We start from the raw sequence: 13,088 nt of genomic DNA, 5'->3' as shown, positions 1-13,088 counted from the left end.
TTCTGGGTGGGAATTGAAAGAACCCGCCTAGATCTTGAGAACAATGAAGGAAAGAAATCTAGATACATAAGAATCTTCACTGTGCTGGATTCCACTCATATATTTAAGGGTTTGGTTAGAGAAACATGTGCCCCTCATTCCAGAGCCCACTGCATATAATTCCCTATGTAAGGGTACAAGGTTTCAAAGACTGGGGAAATGTGTTACTCTCTCCAATACTGTAGACATTAAGTCTTCTATCCACACTCCAAAGCTAGAAAATTTAAATAAAATGTTAATCCTCCTCTTTTTGAAAATATAAAAAACATAAGGATCCTAGACAGAAGTAATTTTTTTCCCAGCGAAGTGCCTACTACCCTCAGAGTGGGTTATTGACCTCCTACTGGGAATATGTAAATCTTTTCAAAGGTCTTTGATCTCTTAAAAGAATATCCAACATTGTTTGTTTTGCGCTTATGACTGCCAGAAGTCTCCCTCCCTGGGCATCACATTAAATCAGTCCTTGGTTCCAATTTTGTCTAATTCACTAGCTTATCAGAGAGATAAACTTCCAAGATGTGTCATGTGAAGAATCGAGAAAATCTCTAAGAAAAAGTCCATATATCAATTAGCAGAATTCCAATAGAGACATCTTGGCAGAGATGGACTTTCCCTCATCTCAAGGAACATGTAAATTACCCTCTTTCTTCTATGACCTTGCTAATTTCAACAGAAAACATTCAGTGGCAGCTGGAGGCAAAGGGCTTATGTAGCTCCTTCCCAGAGGATTCTTGCTCTCTCTTTTTCTTTGGCTCTCAGACTACTTTTGTATCTAGACTGATTCTTTGGCTTTTTGCCCACTATAAGGAAACACATATTTTCTGTGGGGAATGCATAGTTGAAAAAGAGGAATGAAAAGCATGATCATATTTTTTTTATTTTTGTAAATAAGTTTCTCATAGTAGCCAGCTTAGAGCCCTGTATGCAATAGGCACTTTTCAACTACTTGTGGAATGAATGAAAAATATAAATCACTGGTCTCAGCTCCAAAAGTGTTCCTTTCCCTCTTCCGTAAGGAGCAAGGTAGTCACAACTGTTCTTTTGAAAACTGAGTAGCAATTCTTACCAGTCAGGACTACTAAAGGAGCCACCACACCTTTTCTAGGGGGTTGGCAAATGAGCTAACAATCTCCCAGATGCACTAAGTACAAAAATGTAAATATACAAATACATAAGCAGCTAGCCACTTGCAGAGTAGGAGCAATTGATTTCAATATTGAAAGCATCACTCACTTAGAGCTGAAATAGGTTTCCAAACTAAAATACCAGAACATAGAACTCGCTAGCAGGGCTCAGTTCAACAGAGAAATGTCCCTGTCAGGTTCCTCCGGGAGGGGAGGTCCAGGCCTCAAGCTACAATGCATTTAATTGTGTATGTCTTGCTGAACTTTATTCAAGTTGGAGATTTGGGGCTTGATGGGGCAAAATGATTTATTCCTTTTCTCAACCACTTATGCATAACAACTAGGAAACATCTACTTATTCCTTCTTCGATCATCATAAATTTTACTTGTTTGCTGTTTTTGGAGACAACCAATGATGAATAGTTCAACTGAATCATATTTTTTAAAGGAATCCTTTACCCATTATGGGTAAATATGATGGGTGTGTATTTCTCCTCCCCCCCACTCCATTTTTGGTAGGTGTAATGTACCATTCCCTGAACCATTACAAAATTATCAGTCACATGAGAATAGAGTTTGTACTTGATAACATGATAATTATATCTGTGTCTAGCAAGCTAATGGGACTTCATTAACTAGAGCAAGGGAATAAGAACCACCTAAGACTTCAGTTCATGCCATGCTCAGATGAATCACGCCACTGGGGAGTGGCCTCTTTGACCACCCATGGTCATACATGATTGCTATTGGGTGGGACTTTGAGCCAATTGTCTCCCCTCTCAGGAGCACAACCGCCCTGCGGTTTATGGGCTGTGTGAGGGCACAGCCTACAGAAACCCCAAATCTCAAATCTAATTGCCTTTCTGGAACTTTTCAATTTTTTCTGGGCTTTCAAATATATGCTGCTGGAGTCCCACACAACTAGACACACACACTTTTACTTAGAGAATATATGTAGGAGACACAGTGTGTATTCCATGCTTCAATATACTTGAAGCCAGTTCGCTCACACAGAGACAGCATAGTAAAGATTGCTCCCAGTTGGTCAGACTCAAATGCCGGCCACTGCGGTCCGCCAATGATATGGGCAAGGAATTGTTTTACCCGAACCCAACACAATGAGTTTAGAACTGGCATTTAAAAATACATTTGACACATAAAGAAAACGGTAGCCATAGGGGATGGGGAAGAGATGGCTCATTTGGGAAGGACAATGGCGGCTATTTGGCTCTGGGAGCAAGCCATGTCACTTTGTGGTACGCTTTATGACAAGTCATGCTACATCACAACATGCCTCCATCACAAGATAAAAAGACTAAAAGGCCAAAAGCCAACAGCAGAGGTGCAACCACTGTGGACCTTCGAAGATGCAAAGTGTTGCAGTAACTTCTCGCAGTTGGATCATATCAATAATTCCAAACTGACAGGAAGCCACCTCTTTTGTCACACATCTAGTCCAAAAATCACAGAAGAAATTGGACTTTGGAAAGAGTTCCAGACAAATACCCCCACCACACACAAACACACACACACACACACACACACACACACACACACGCACACACACAGTTACAAACACGAACACGTGACAGTGATTCCAACCACGGAGAGAAACAACTCTTGAGAAGATGAACACAAAGGCATCTCAATAGTATGTTTTCAACAGTATTGTTTTAGAGAACACATTATTGAAAAACTACACTGGAAATATTAACCAAAAAAGTTAAAAGAAAATGCTATCGATGAGGATTTGGTCATGCTTCATGCAACAGATATCAGAGCAAAACAGGGTGATGTCACATGGTGAAAGCGGAGAAACTTCACATTAAGAAATGTGCCCAAACACAATCGGGAAAAAAATAAAGCCATGAGTTCATCTCAATAAACAGTACTCATTCACTAAACCAAATGTGATAATCGGGCACTTTGGTAGCAGTGTTCTAAGTCTGTACCGAGTACTGCCCAAGAAATAAAATATGCAAAATGTTATCAACAAAATAAGTGTAAGGAAAAAAAAAAGTTGAGTGTTAGTTGAGCTTGGTCTCTGTTTTGTGGATAAAAGGACACAAATCCTGCTCTACAAACAGGAAACCGGACATGGGGGGGGAGGAAGTCACTGGGAATGTGGATGTGGTATGCAGACAGACGGCACCACGGAGCCTGGTGGACACCGAGACACATCAGCACAAGACAGAAACAGACACCAGGGGCTGGAGAGGAGCATCCTCCTTCCCAACATTGATGGCTCTGGTTCCCATCATCGGTGCCATGACTGAACACAGGAATTGTACCTGTTGGGTTTTTAGGTCTCCTGCAAAGAAGTTAGTGCGTCATCCAAAAGAATCAACCAACTGAACAAGAAAAGCAATATGCTACTTTCAATTTTTCTGTGCTCTAGTTGGAGAGGGGTTTAACTATAAATAAATAAATAAATATATATATATATATATATATAGACAAGGGAATGAGATTATATGTATGTGTATACATATATATAATCTCTATCTTCCTGAATTCTTGGCAAATGGTTAGTCCTGTGGTTAGCAGTGAAGATAGTGGGTGGGGGTTGGGAGGAAGGTTAACGAAGAGCGCATACCGCTTTCGGCTTCTGCAAAACGACAAGAAAAGAATTTAAAATCAAACAATTTGATAATAAATTGACTGACACCAGAAGGAAAGAAGGAACAAAACCTTTGTTTCAAATTATTTGAAGGATGCATGTGAAAACAAGGTTTTTCAGCAGAGCATGGAAAAACAGCATCATGGGGTAAAACAACAGAGGAGGTAGTTCAACACAGGCTGGGGGCAAGGGGTTGGGAAAGGAGAGGCTGGGTTCTCCGAATCCTAACACCCAGCCACTTAGAAAATGGGAGAGGGAAGGAAATGGGAAATTCTTTAATGAAGGAAAAAAATCAAAATTCTTATCTCGGGAAGGGTCAAAAACTCAATTCTTATTTAGTATGGATATTGTGTTTGAGAAGTTCGGTGTTTTCTCAGAGGCATGATCCACATTCCCTCCAACACACCTTTTTCCACAAGAACCAATGTGCTTCCACACTGAGACCAAGCCACATGAGGGGATTAAAGTTGGCAACGGCACACAGAAAGCCAAAAACAAAGCCAAACAAGTCCTTTTCACTCTTTTCTGAAAGGAAAAAAAAAATCTAAAAATCTGTATCTACAAATATGGCTTTGTTGAAAACATCTCAGATTTGTGAGTTAATTGGAGGATCCATCAAAGAAAAGCCTTGTCTTCAGGGAAGGCTCTTAATTATTTTTCTTAGAATAGTGACAGCAGATTCACACTGAACCATTAACAGGCTTTTTCTCTCCCTCCTTGTGACCAAAAGGTGGCAGGTGGGAGATGACTGGTCAAGGTTCAGGGGGCAGACTCCTGCCATGAAATTATACCAGGATGGTCAAGAGGCGCTATTTGGCATTAGCACCACCCACACCATGACAATTTTCTGAAAGATGCACAAAAGTGATAAAGAGAGAAGACTGAATTACACAGATTTACTGATGTGGCAACATGAAGAATATCATTGGCAAAAACCCAGGATACTTGTTTCCCCCTCCACAGGCACAGGTGACTACTGGCCACCATCTGGGAAAGCAGTAATCCCAGAAACCCCCACTTTCTCTGTTGAACAGCAAAGAGCCAGGACTCTGGCTCCTACTTTTTGCGCATAATATTCTTCACTTTGCCAACACAAAAAATAAAACTGTATCTATACATAATTATTAACTGCTATGGCCATGTTTTACACGTGGCCACCAAATCTACCATTTTTATTTCCTCTCGGTTGATTTGGATTTTCCAAATAGCTTAGCCTTTGATCAGATTGACTTTGTGAGCAATCTGATCTGGTGGTTAAGGTAACAGAGAACATTGGATTGACTCGCTCACAATCCAGTGTCTTCTGGTTTTGTTTTGTTTGGTTTTGTTTGTTTTTTGTTTCGTTTTGTCAGAGAAGCAGACTGTATGTTTGGAAGTCTGGCTTCATTGAGTTATTCATCCAGATAATGAAAACTCCTTAAATGGTGATAGCAGGTACCTTCTAGTCTTGCCCTGCACTCAACATATTAAGGCACATGTTGGAGAGGATCTGTACCCCACACTATGCCACTGGAAGACTTATTTACTATAGCTAGGAACAAACCCACCATGTCATCTTAGAGGACAAAAGCCCAGGCAGTTCTCAATGAGTTCTTTCTTCCAAAGCCATTGATAAAAATTGGGGAGCAAAAAAATCATCTTTGTTTTATCTGTAATGCATACAGTCCTGCATCAACAAACTCCCCTGTTAATGGGATGCTTCCTTCTTCCAGTGTGAACTCATATATTGACTGGGCTATTATCTATTTCAACCAGACCCAGTCCCTCATCAGTCTGATCTGTACATAATTAAGTGCAAAATAAATAAATAAAGAGGGCTCCTGCCTCTGAGCCCCGCTCTCCTGGCTAATTTACATAAAGCTGATATTCTGCCACCTGGATTTCGGTTGCACCGGGAAAAGCACATATGGTACACAATAGGCTGCTTGTAATTTGGCTATCAAGAGAGCTGGTGTGTCCCATCACGGCCCTGCCCCATCTCTGCTGTGAAGGAGGCCAGAATCCACCTGCTTCGTGCTCACGACAGTAAACAGGGGTTTGAGGACAGGGCCTGTCCCTGGTTTTGTGCAGAGAGGGTGAAAAGTGTAAGTTGGCCCAATCAGGTGGAGATCTGGATGCCTCATCACTGTCCTCTGGAGAAACACTTTCTGAATGCCCAGTGGGGCTTGGGATGGCAGGTGGGTCTGCGATAGAAGTGGCGGTTGGGCATGCTCTGAGATGTGCCCGAGGGTCAGAGATGTGTCACACCAGGGGTCCAAGCACGTCAATAACGTGTAAGAAAGAAGTGGGTGGACCGAGCTCTCCGAAAGCACTCTCACCATCTCGTAAACGTCAGCCGGCCGCTGGGCTGTGGCGAACTTACCGGCTCTCTCGGTTGGCGGACTTGTACTCAATGGCTATCATTAGGAGCTTGAGCTTCACAAAACACAGCCTGCAATGAGATGGAGAAACCTCCCCGTCAGTGCTTCTGAATGGCCAGAGCCACATAACAAACACGATTACGACCTCTCCATCACCTGATGCACTCATTATCCCGGAGACCCTTACTCCACAGTCACTGTGCCAAAGGGAGGGGGTGGGAACGACACCTCCCTATCTTCCCCATTAAACCTGATTTCTTGCAAGTGATAAGGCGCTGAATGTTCAAAGTGCAAATTGCACTCAGGTCTGGATGTCTAGACACAGACCCCAAGCAGGGATTTGTGCCTGGGGATTTATGCTGGGCCAGATTCATTAGTTACTCGGTCAGGTAGTAAAATGTTAACTGCAGAGGGAGGGAGGTATTTGGAGCAGCTGGACATGTTATTTGGATTCCATCTCGGTCTTTTGTACAAATGGCTCATATTGTTGTTCCGAGCAGACCCCTGTGTGCTCGGAATGATGGTAATAATCCTTAGCCTCTGTGTAACTGCCCAGCACATGACTGTGGGCACCGTCACTCCTGGCCCCATCCGAGCTGCCTCACCTCATCTGCCCGGTGCTCTCAGGCTGGCTTGCTCCTGACTCCATGCCTTCATGGAGGCAATTCCTACCCCAAATGCCTTCTCTTCTCCTGACCCACCCTCCCTCCCAAACCCCCGCCAAATCCAGCCTTCTGTGCAGCTCTTCTATGGCACCCCCCCACTTTCTGGCTTTCCGTTCCCAGAACTCCTCCAGCGCCCTTGTCTGCCACAACGTCCTTCAGCTCTTCCTCAACTGCAAACTGGCTGTGGTTGCTCCCCATTGCAGTCTGTGCCTGAACGTCATCTCTTCAACCAGTGTGGCTTTTTTAAGAGTTTGGGACTTATGTGGAATCCCCATAGGGCTGCACAGGGAACCACAGACACAAGGAAGCTCAAAAAATGTGTGATTTCCACTTACTGGGGTTCTAAGAAACTAATAAAAGGTCCAGTGAGGTATTCATGCATAAAGATGTTCAAGGTAGTAATATTTATACAGAGAAAAAAAAAAAGGCAACCTAAACGTCCAATAATAAAGCAATGGTTAAGTTAAAGCATGGTATAATATAGTTTTAGCATTCAAAATGACTTTTTGGAGAATATTCAAGGTATAAGATTAACAAATAATATGAAGATACAAACATGTAAATAACGATACAATTAGGTGAAAACATATTTATATACTCATAGAAATAAAAGCACACGCACAAAAGAACTACATCACATATGACAAGTTTCTATAATGAGCATATGTTTTAAGGACCTTTTGGATGATGAAACACTGGCCGACTGACAGGTTGAGAAGTGAGCTGGTCATTGAGCTGCAGCTCTGTAAGGGGGAGGATACACTGGGTCACAAGGCGGGGCCATTCCTGGTGCTCTCATTTACTCCCCACAATATCCCCGAGAGGGAGAGTGGGCCCCAGGTATTCCGACTTCTACAGCTATCTGTATATTACAGGTGACGAACCCGAGGCTCAGAAAGCCCGCGTAACTTGCCCAAGATCTCCAGCTAGTATCTGGCAGGATATACATCTTTAACTCCAGGGAAGCCTATTTTGTAGTGGGAGAGATAGATAATAAGTAAATATGCAAATGAATAAATAATAAATTTCCAGATGAGGAAAAGCACTATGCAGAAAACAAAACAACCTAAGAGGACACAGAGTAACTGGGAAGACCCATAAATATGGAAAACACACTGATGGTTGCCAGAGGGGAGAGGGTAGGGTGATGCACAACATGGGTGAAGGGGAGTGGGAGGTCCAGGCTTCTAGCTATGGACTGAATGAGGCTGGGGATGAAAGGCAGCATAGGGAGTATACTCAATGGTATTGTCACAGCAATGTGTGATGACAGACGGAAGCTCCACCTGTGGTGAACGCAGTATAACATACAGAATCGTCCAATCATTATGTTGTGCACCTAAAACTGATATAGCATTGTGTGTCAACTATACTCCAATAAAACAAACAAACAAACAAACAAACAAAAAAACAAAAAAACCAATCAAACAAAACAGAGTAACTAGGAAGGGGTGTTATCTGCAATGGTCCAAGAGGACCATTCTGAGAAAGTAAAGCTAGAGCACAGGAGGTGAGGAGGAGAGGCAGGCAATGAAAGGATCTGGCGAGAAATCTTTCCAGGGAGTGGAAGCAACAAGTGCAAGAGTCCCGAGGCAGGGAGGAACTCGGGGTGTCTGAAGATCAGCAACAAGGGCAACTAGACTGCAGCCGAGTGAGCAAAGTCACAAGTGACAGTGATAAGGGCAGGGAGCTAGGCAGGAGCAAGTTTGTGAAGACTGCCAGCTACAGCAACAAGTCTGCCAGTCTGCAGTTTATTCTAAGTGAAATGGGAGGCCTTTAGCTGGTTGCAAATAGAAAAGCAATGGGGTTGGTGAAGGCCTCATACTCTCCAGGGGAAATAAGACCAATTGCTCACACCTACATGTGAGGTCATGGTCTCCTGTATTGCTTTCAACAGACAGTGAGATTTCAAAGGACCACTTCATCTAGGCGTATTTGGGCTCTCCTGGTGATTTGCAGGTTTGCTGATTCCTGCCAGCCGACTCTAATGACCTGGGCTTTGTGCTGATTATGCAGTCTGCTGAAACACCAACCCAAGTATCCAACTACAGCTGGAAAAATGCTCTTTTTAATTTATGTTCCATAAAGCACTGTTAACACGCACCCTTTATGGGGCTGTTACTCCTGGAGCTTAAATTGTTTAAAATATCAGATGGCTTATGCAATATTTGTTGAACCAAATTACCAGATTAGGTAACTACTTTCTAATGTAAATAGCAACTAAATGCCAAAATCTCAAGGAGAAGGCCGATCTTAATTTAGCACAGATCATGAAGAGGCCAATATGCTGATATCCCATGAGTGATTGGCCACTCTGATTTGGGACTCTGTGGTTCATGGGATCATGGATCTTAACTGCTTTTAATGACCTGATCCTGTTGGTAGAAGCAAAGAAGTAGTCCATAGTAATGGTGAATTATGTCTTCCTAGGTACTATGATGCCATTTACCAACTTGATATAAAAAGAGAGCAGCTTTCTAATGCAGGAAAGTCAATAAAATCTACACAGCCTCGTGCACTTTCCTTAGCTAGCACAGTGGACAAGGAGATCTGAGTCCTCTTTCATAACTTCCAAATCCATATCTAAGATGATTCTACACTGCTCTATAAAAGCCTCTTTTTAAGAAACTCTTTGACCCAAAGCTAGCCTTTCCTCACTGGCCAAAGGGGTGGAGAGGAGAGGGACAGAGTGATGTCCACAAAGCAATTATATGCAAACAGTGCCACAACCATGGATTATCAGATTCAGGCCCTTCAAGACTTGTTGGGGCTGTACTTCTCATAGAGATGACAAACTCAGGTCCAAAGAGGGGCAACTCACTCCAGGTCAAATGGCCTTTGGGAAGAAAGGCCAAAAGTGGAAATCAAATCTCAGTGCAGTGTGCTGCACAAATGCTTCTTAGAAGAACAAAGGAAATGAGGTGGTGGCCAGAAGCCCAGCATGGAGGCTTGGCCAGTACAGCATTTTTAAAGACCCAGAATTCAGCTTTCCTTGATAAATCACAAATGGCCACACTGAAGCCATATTCTGTTTGGCTTAAAGGGACTGGAGCTTTGAAGCACTGACCCTTCTGGATGGGACACATGCTCTCCAATATGCTACAGTCCCCAGCACTCCCCAGGTAGCCTATCTCTTCAGCCTTCACTCTTTGTGGCTCGCCCCAAAGAGGCACCTAAGTTTTTAATCTCTGCCATAACAAGTACCTTCTGCAGGTCTACAAAACACAGATCTTGCACTATGTCCCCCCCTTCTAAAAATCACAGTTTTCGGGGCACCTGGATGGCTCAGTCATTAAGGGTCTGCCTTCAGCTTGGGTCATAATCCCGGGGTCCTGGGATAGAGCCCCGAATCGGGCTCCCTGCTCGGCAGGAAGCCTGCTTCTCCCTCTCCCGCTCCCCCTGCTTGTGTCCCCTCCCTTGCTGTATCTCTCTCTCTGTCAAATAAATAAATAAAATCTTTAAAAACACAAATAAATTTTTAAAAATTAAAAATAAAATCCCAGTTTTCTGTTAGATCCTGCCAGAGAGTTAGCCAATGTCCAGGGAGCTTGGCTTAAGGCTGCAGCAGAGGTAGCAGGAAATAAGAACAGACCACGGCCAGTGAATAGGGGCGCTGGTGTGTGGTGTGATAATCACTTGTTCACTCATCTCTCTGCCCTCTAGTTGAGCTTCTTTGTGGCAAGACGCATGCTTTGTCTCCCCGGCATTCTGCAAAGTGCAAAGGGTAAGCATTCAATACGTGTTGATTAAATAAACGTATGAATGAATGGAGAGCAGAATCTCATGACTTGCTGGGAGCACACATTAAGAGATAAAGTAGTCAACTAGGAAAGTCTAAGCAGAGAAGGCTTGGAAGTTGAGCATCAAATCATGAAACAAGATGCCTCTGAACTTGTTCATGAGAAGCAGAGAGATTGGAAAAAAAGGATGTCGAAAGAAATAATAGTGGTGATACGCTTTGGGAATCTAACGTTTGCCTCAAATCAATATGCCAAAATGCAAATGCAATTCTAAGATCCAGACAGCAGTTTGTCTTTGGGACTCTCCACAGCTCCTGTTACAAGGGGTTCACTCCCCAGAACCTGTTTTCCAACTACTCAGAATTGATGTCCTGAGATGAAATATTTACTTGTATCACCAACACCATTGTTTTTGGTAAAGCAAAATGGGCTTTGTTCATACAGCTCTTAGAGTCCTTCTTAGGGCTCTACTCAGTGCCTCCACATATATTGGACTGGGGAGGGATAAGAAAGGAGCTTAGGGTGAGGGAGGGTGTAAGAAAGAACCAAGAAAGCCTTTGCAGGGTGATAAACAGCAGCAATTTAATTCTTGGTTTCTAAAATAAAATGTCCCAATATGTCCAAAGCAGGAAGTCGTTGCTGGTTGTGAAAATAATTACAGGGGAACAGAAATGACTTTTTTCCAGAAAAAAAATGCCACTTGTCACAAAAAGGTCTTAAACCAGCAATCTGCAATAAAACTGTTGTAATAACAAGTTAGATTGCTTTCTTGATAATTATTAAGTAGAGGTCTACCAAATTTGACAATGACATTATATAATGCCTATTTTTTTTTTTTTTACTGCTAGCATCATCTGTTAACTACAGTAGTTTCAACCCAGATGTTCCTGAACAAAGGCCCTTAAGAATTAGAGTCCAACTGTTTCTACCTACCCAGAGGGACATAAATTGTTCTTGCCATTAAATCAGCCTGCTTGACTAGTAAGATTGCTTGCTGATGTGAATTAAGCAGAGAAACCCTTCATAGAGCCTGCACCATCAAATGTGCTCAAGGAGGGTACCTGAAGATGTGGTTTGGGACTGTTGAAGATGGGTCACCCAGGAGTGAGGGGGTGAGGAGAGAAGAGGTACCCACATGGTGCCCTCCAAACTCAGCTCCCCTCCCCAAAGTGCGGACCCCTCTTCAGTTATCTAGAGGGACCCTGGCAATGTCAGGCTGATGCACGTAATCAGAATAGATGCGGATGTAAATACCGTGCATTGGGAAACCAAATCTTTAGGATCTAGGGGCTAGAATGAAAAAGATTCACATTTAGGAGCTTTGATTTAAAATGATAGGCTCTTGAAATGGAAACATCTAGTTAAAGGAAATTTGAAACAGCAGGATTTATAAGACTCAGGAGCAAGAAAAAAGGAAGTGATTTAAAATGCTCACGGAGATGTTCAGATTTCATTTCCCAATAGCTTTGATAGAGATGGATTGGGGGAAGGCTTCAGCACACCCCCACCCTCAAACACACACACACACACAATATCTCCACTAGCATACCTAAGACACTTGAATTTGGAAATAATTACATTCTTTTTTTTAATAATTACATTCTTTGATACGGACAATTAGCATTTGCCTAAAATATGAATAAATGCATTTTAGGAAGCTTTGCTATTATTAGTAGTCAGAAACAAAATGTAAATTGTGTATTTGTTATGCATACCTAACATCAAGTCAAGGCCCTAGCATCCCATTTCCAACTGAACTGCCTCCTTGATCCTTCTGCAGAGAATTCTAGATGTGCCACTTCCTCTGTAGCCTTTGGTTAAAAGTTTAAACAGACTTTAGGGTCATTTGTTTATTCACTAAGATGTAGGAAGATTACTGGTCATCTCTGGGGCCCTGTAGTAGAAGTAATCAAATATTGTATTCCCATCTGTGTTCATATGCGTTGTCTTAATTACAGTAACTCCCCTCAAGTGATTGGAAGAATAGGGCCAGCTTTTTGAGAAAAAATATTTTTTATTTATTTATTTGACAGAGAGAGACACAGCGAGAGGGAACACAAGCGGGGGGGGGGGGTGGAGTGGGAGAGAGAGACGCAGCCTTCCTGCCGAGCAGGGAGCCCGATGTGGGGCTCAATCCCAGGACCCTGGGATCATGACCTGAGCTGAAGGCAGACACTTAACGACTGAGCCACCCAGGCGCCCCCGAGAAAAAATATTTTTTTAAAGATGAGACTTGAGCCCCTCCACAGATACTCATAAAATGCTCATTTCTGCAGCCTGGCTAGATAAATCCATCACTTAACAATCAGGTTTGCCAGCTTCTCTCCTCTCCATGCTCAGATTCAGAAGTCCTTCCCTAAAAATCTAATGATTTCGTAGAACTCAAGTTAAACTAGCTGTAGTTTTCATTGTACAGGAGACCTGGCTTTCTCTAGGCAGTCTTAGATTTTCCTCAAGTGGCTTCACTGGAAAGATCTGTCCATGCAAAACAACACAGCATGAGAGCATGATTTTCTTCTTGTTTAGGGGCCCTGAATGCA

At 42.8% G+C, this 13,088-nt stretch overlaps 1 protein-coding gene across 29 annotated transcripts in view; it reads right to left on the bottom strand.

The window, feature by feature from the left end:
• Positions 1–13,088, bottom strand: part of KCNMA1 (potassium calcium-activated channel subfamily M alpha 1) — a 744,082-nt gene that overhangs the window by 137,936 nt on the left and 593,058 nt on the right. For 18 of the 29 annotated variants that reach the window (XM_028109572.2, XM_028109573.2, XM_088020041.1 and 15 more), the window contains one exon: positions 6,146–6,214. In XM_028109572.2, coding sequence (XP_027965373.2) covers positions 6,146–6,214 — 69 coding nt within the window. Of the gene's footprint in view, positions 1–3,759; positions 3,772–6,145; positions 6,215–13,088 lie in introns of all 29 variants that reach the window. The other 11 variants (XM_088020031.1, XM_088020038.1, XM_088020039.1 and 8 more) reach the window with 1 other exon arrangement.

The sequence above is a fragment of the Eumetopias jubatus genome, unplaced genomic scaffold (genome assembly GCF_037043125.1).
Source record: "Eumetopias jubatus isolate StellerSeaLion01/CBP00866 unplaced genomic scaffold, mEumJub1_p1.0 scaffold_17, whole genome shotgun sequence".
Taxonomy (NCBI): domain Eukaryota; kingdom Metazoa; phylum Chordata; class Mammalia; order Carnivora; family Otariidae; genus Eumetopias; species Eumetopias jubatus.
Note: the sequence above shows the minus strand (reverse complement) of the source record. Positions and strands in the feature narration are given on the sequence as shown.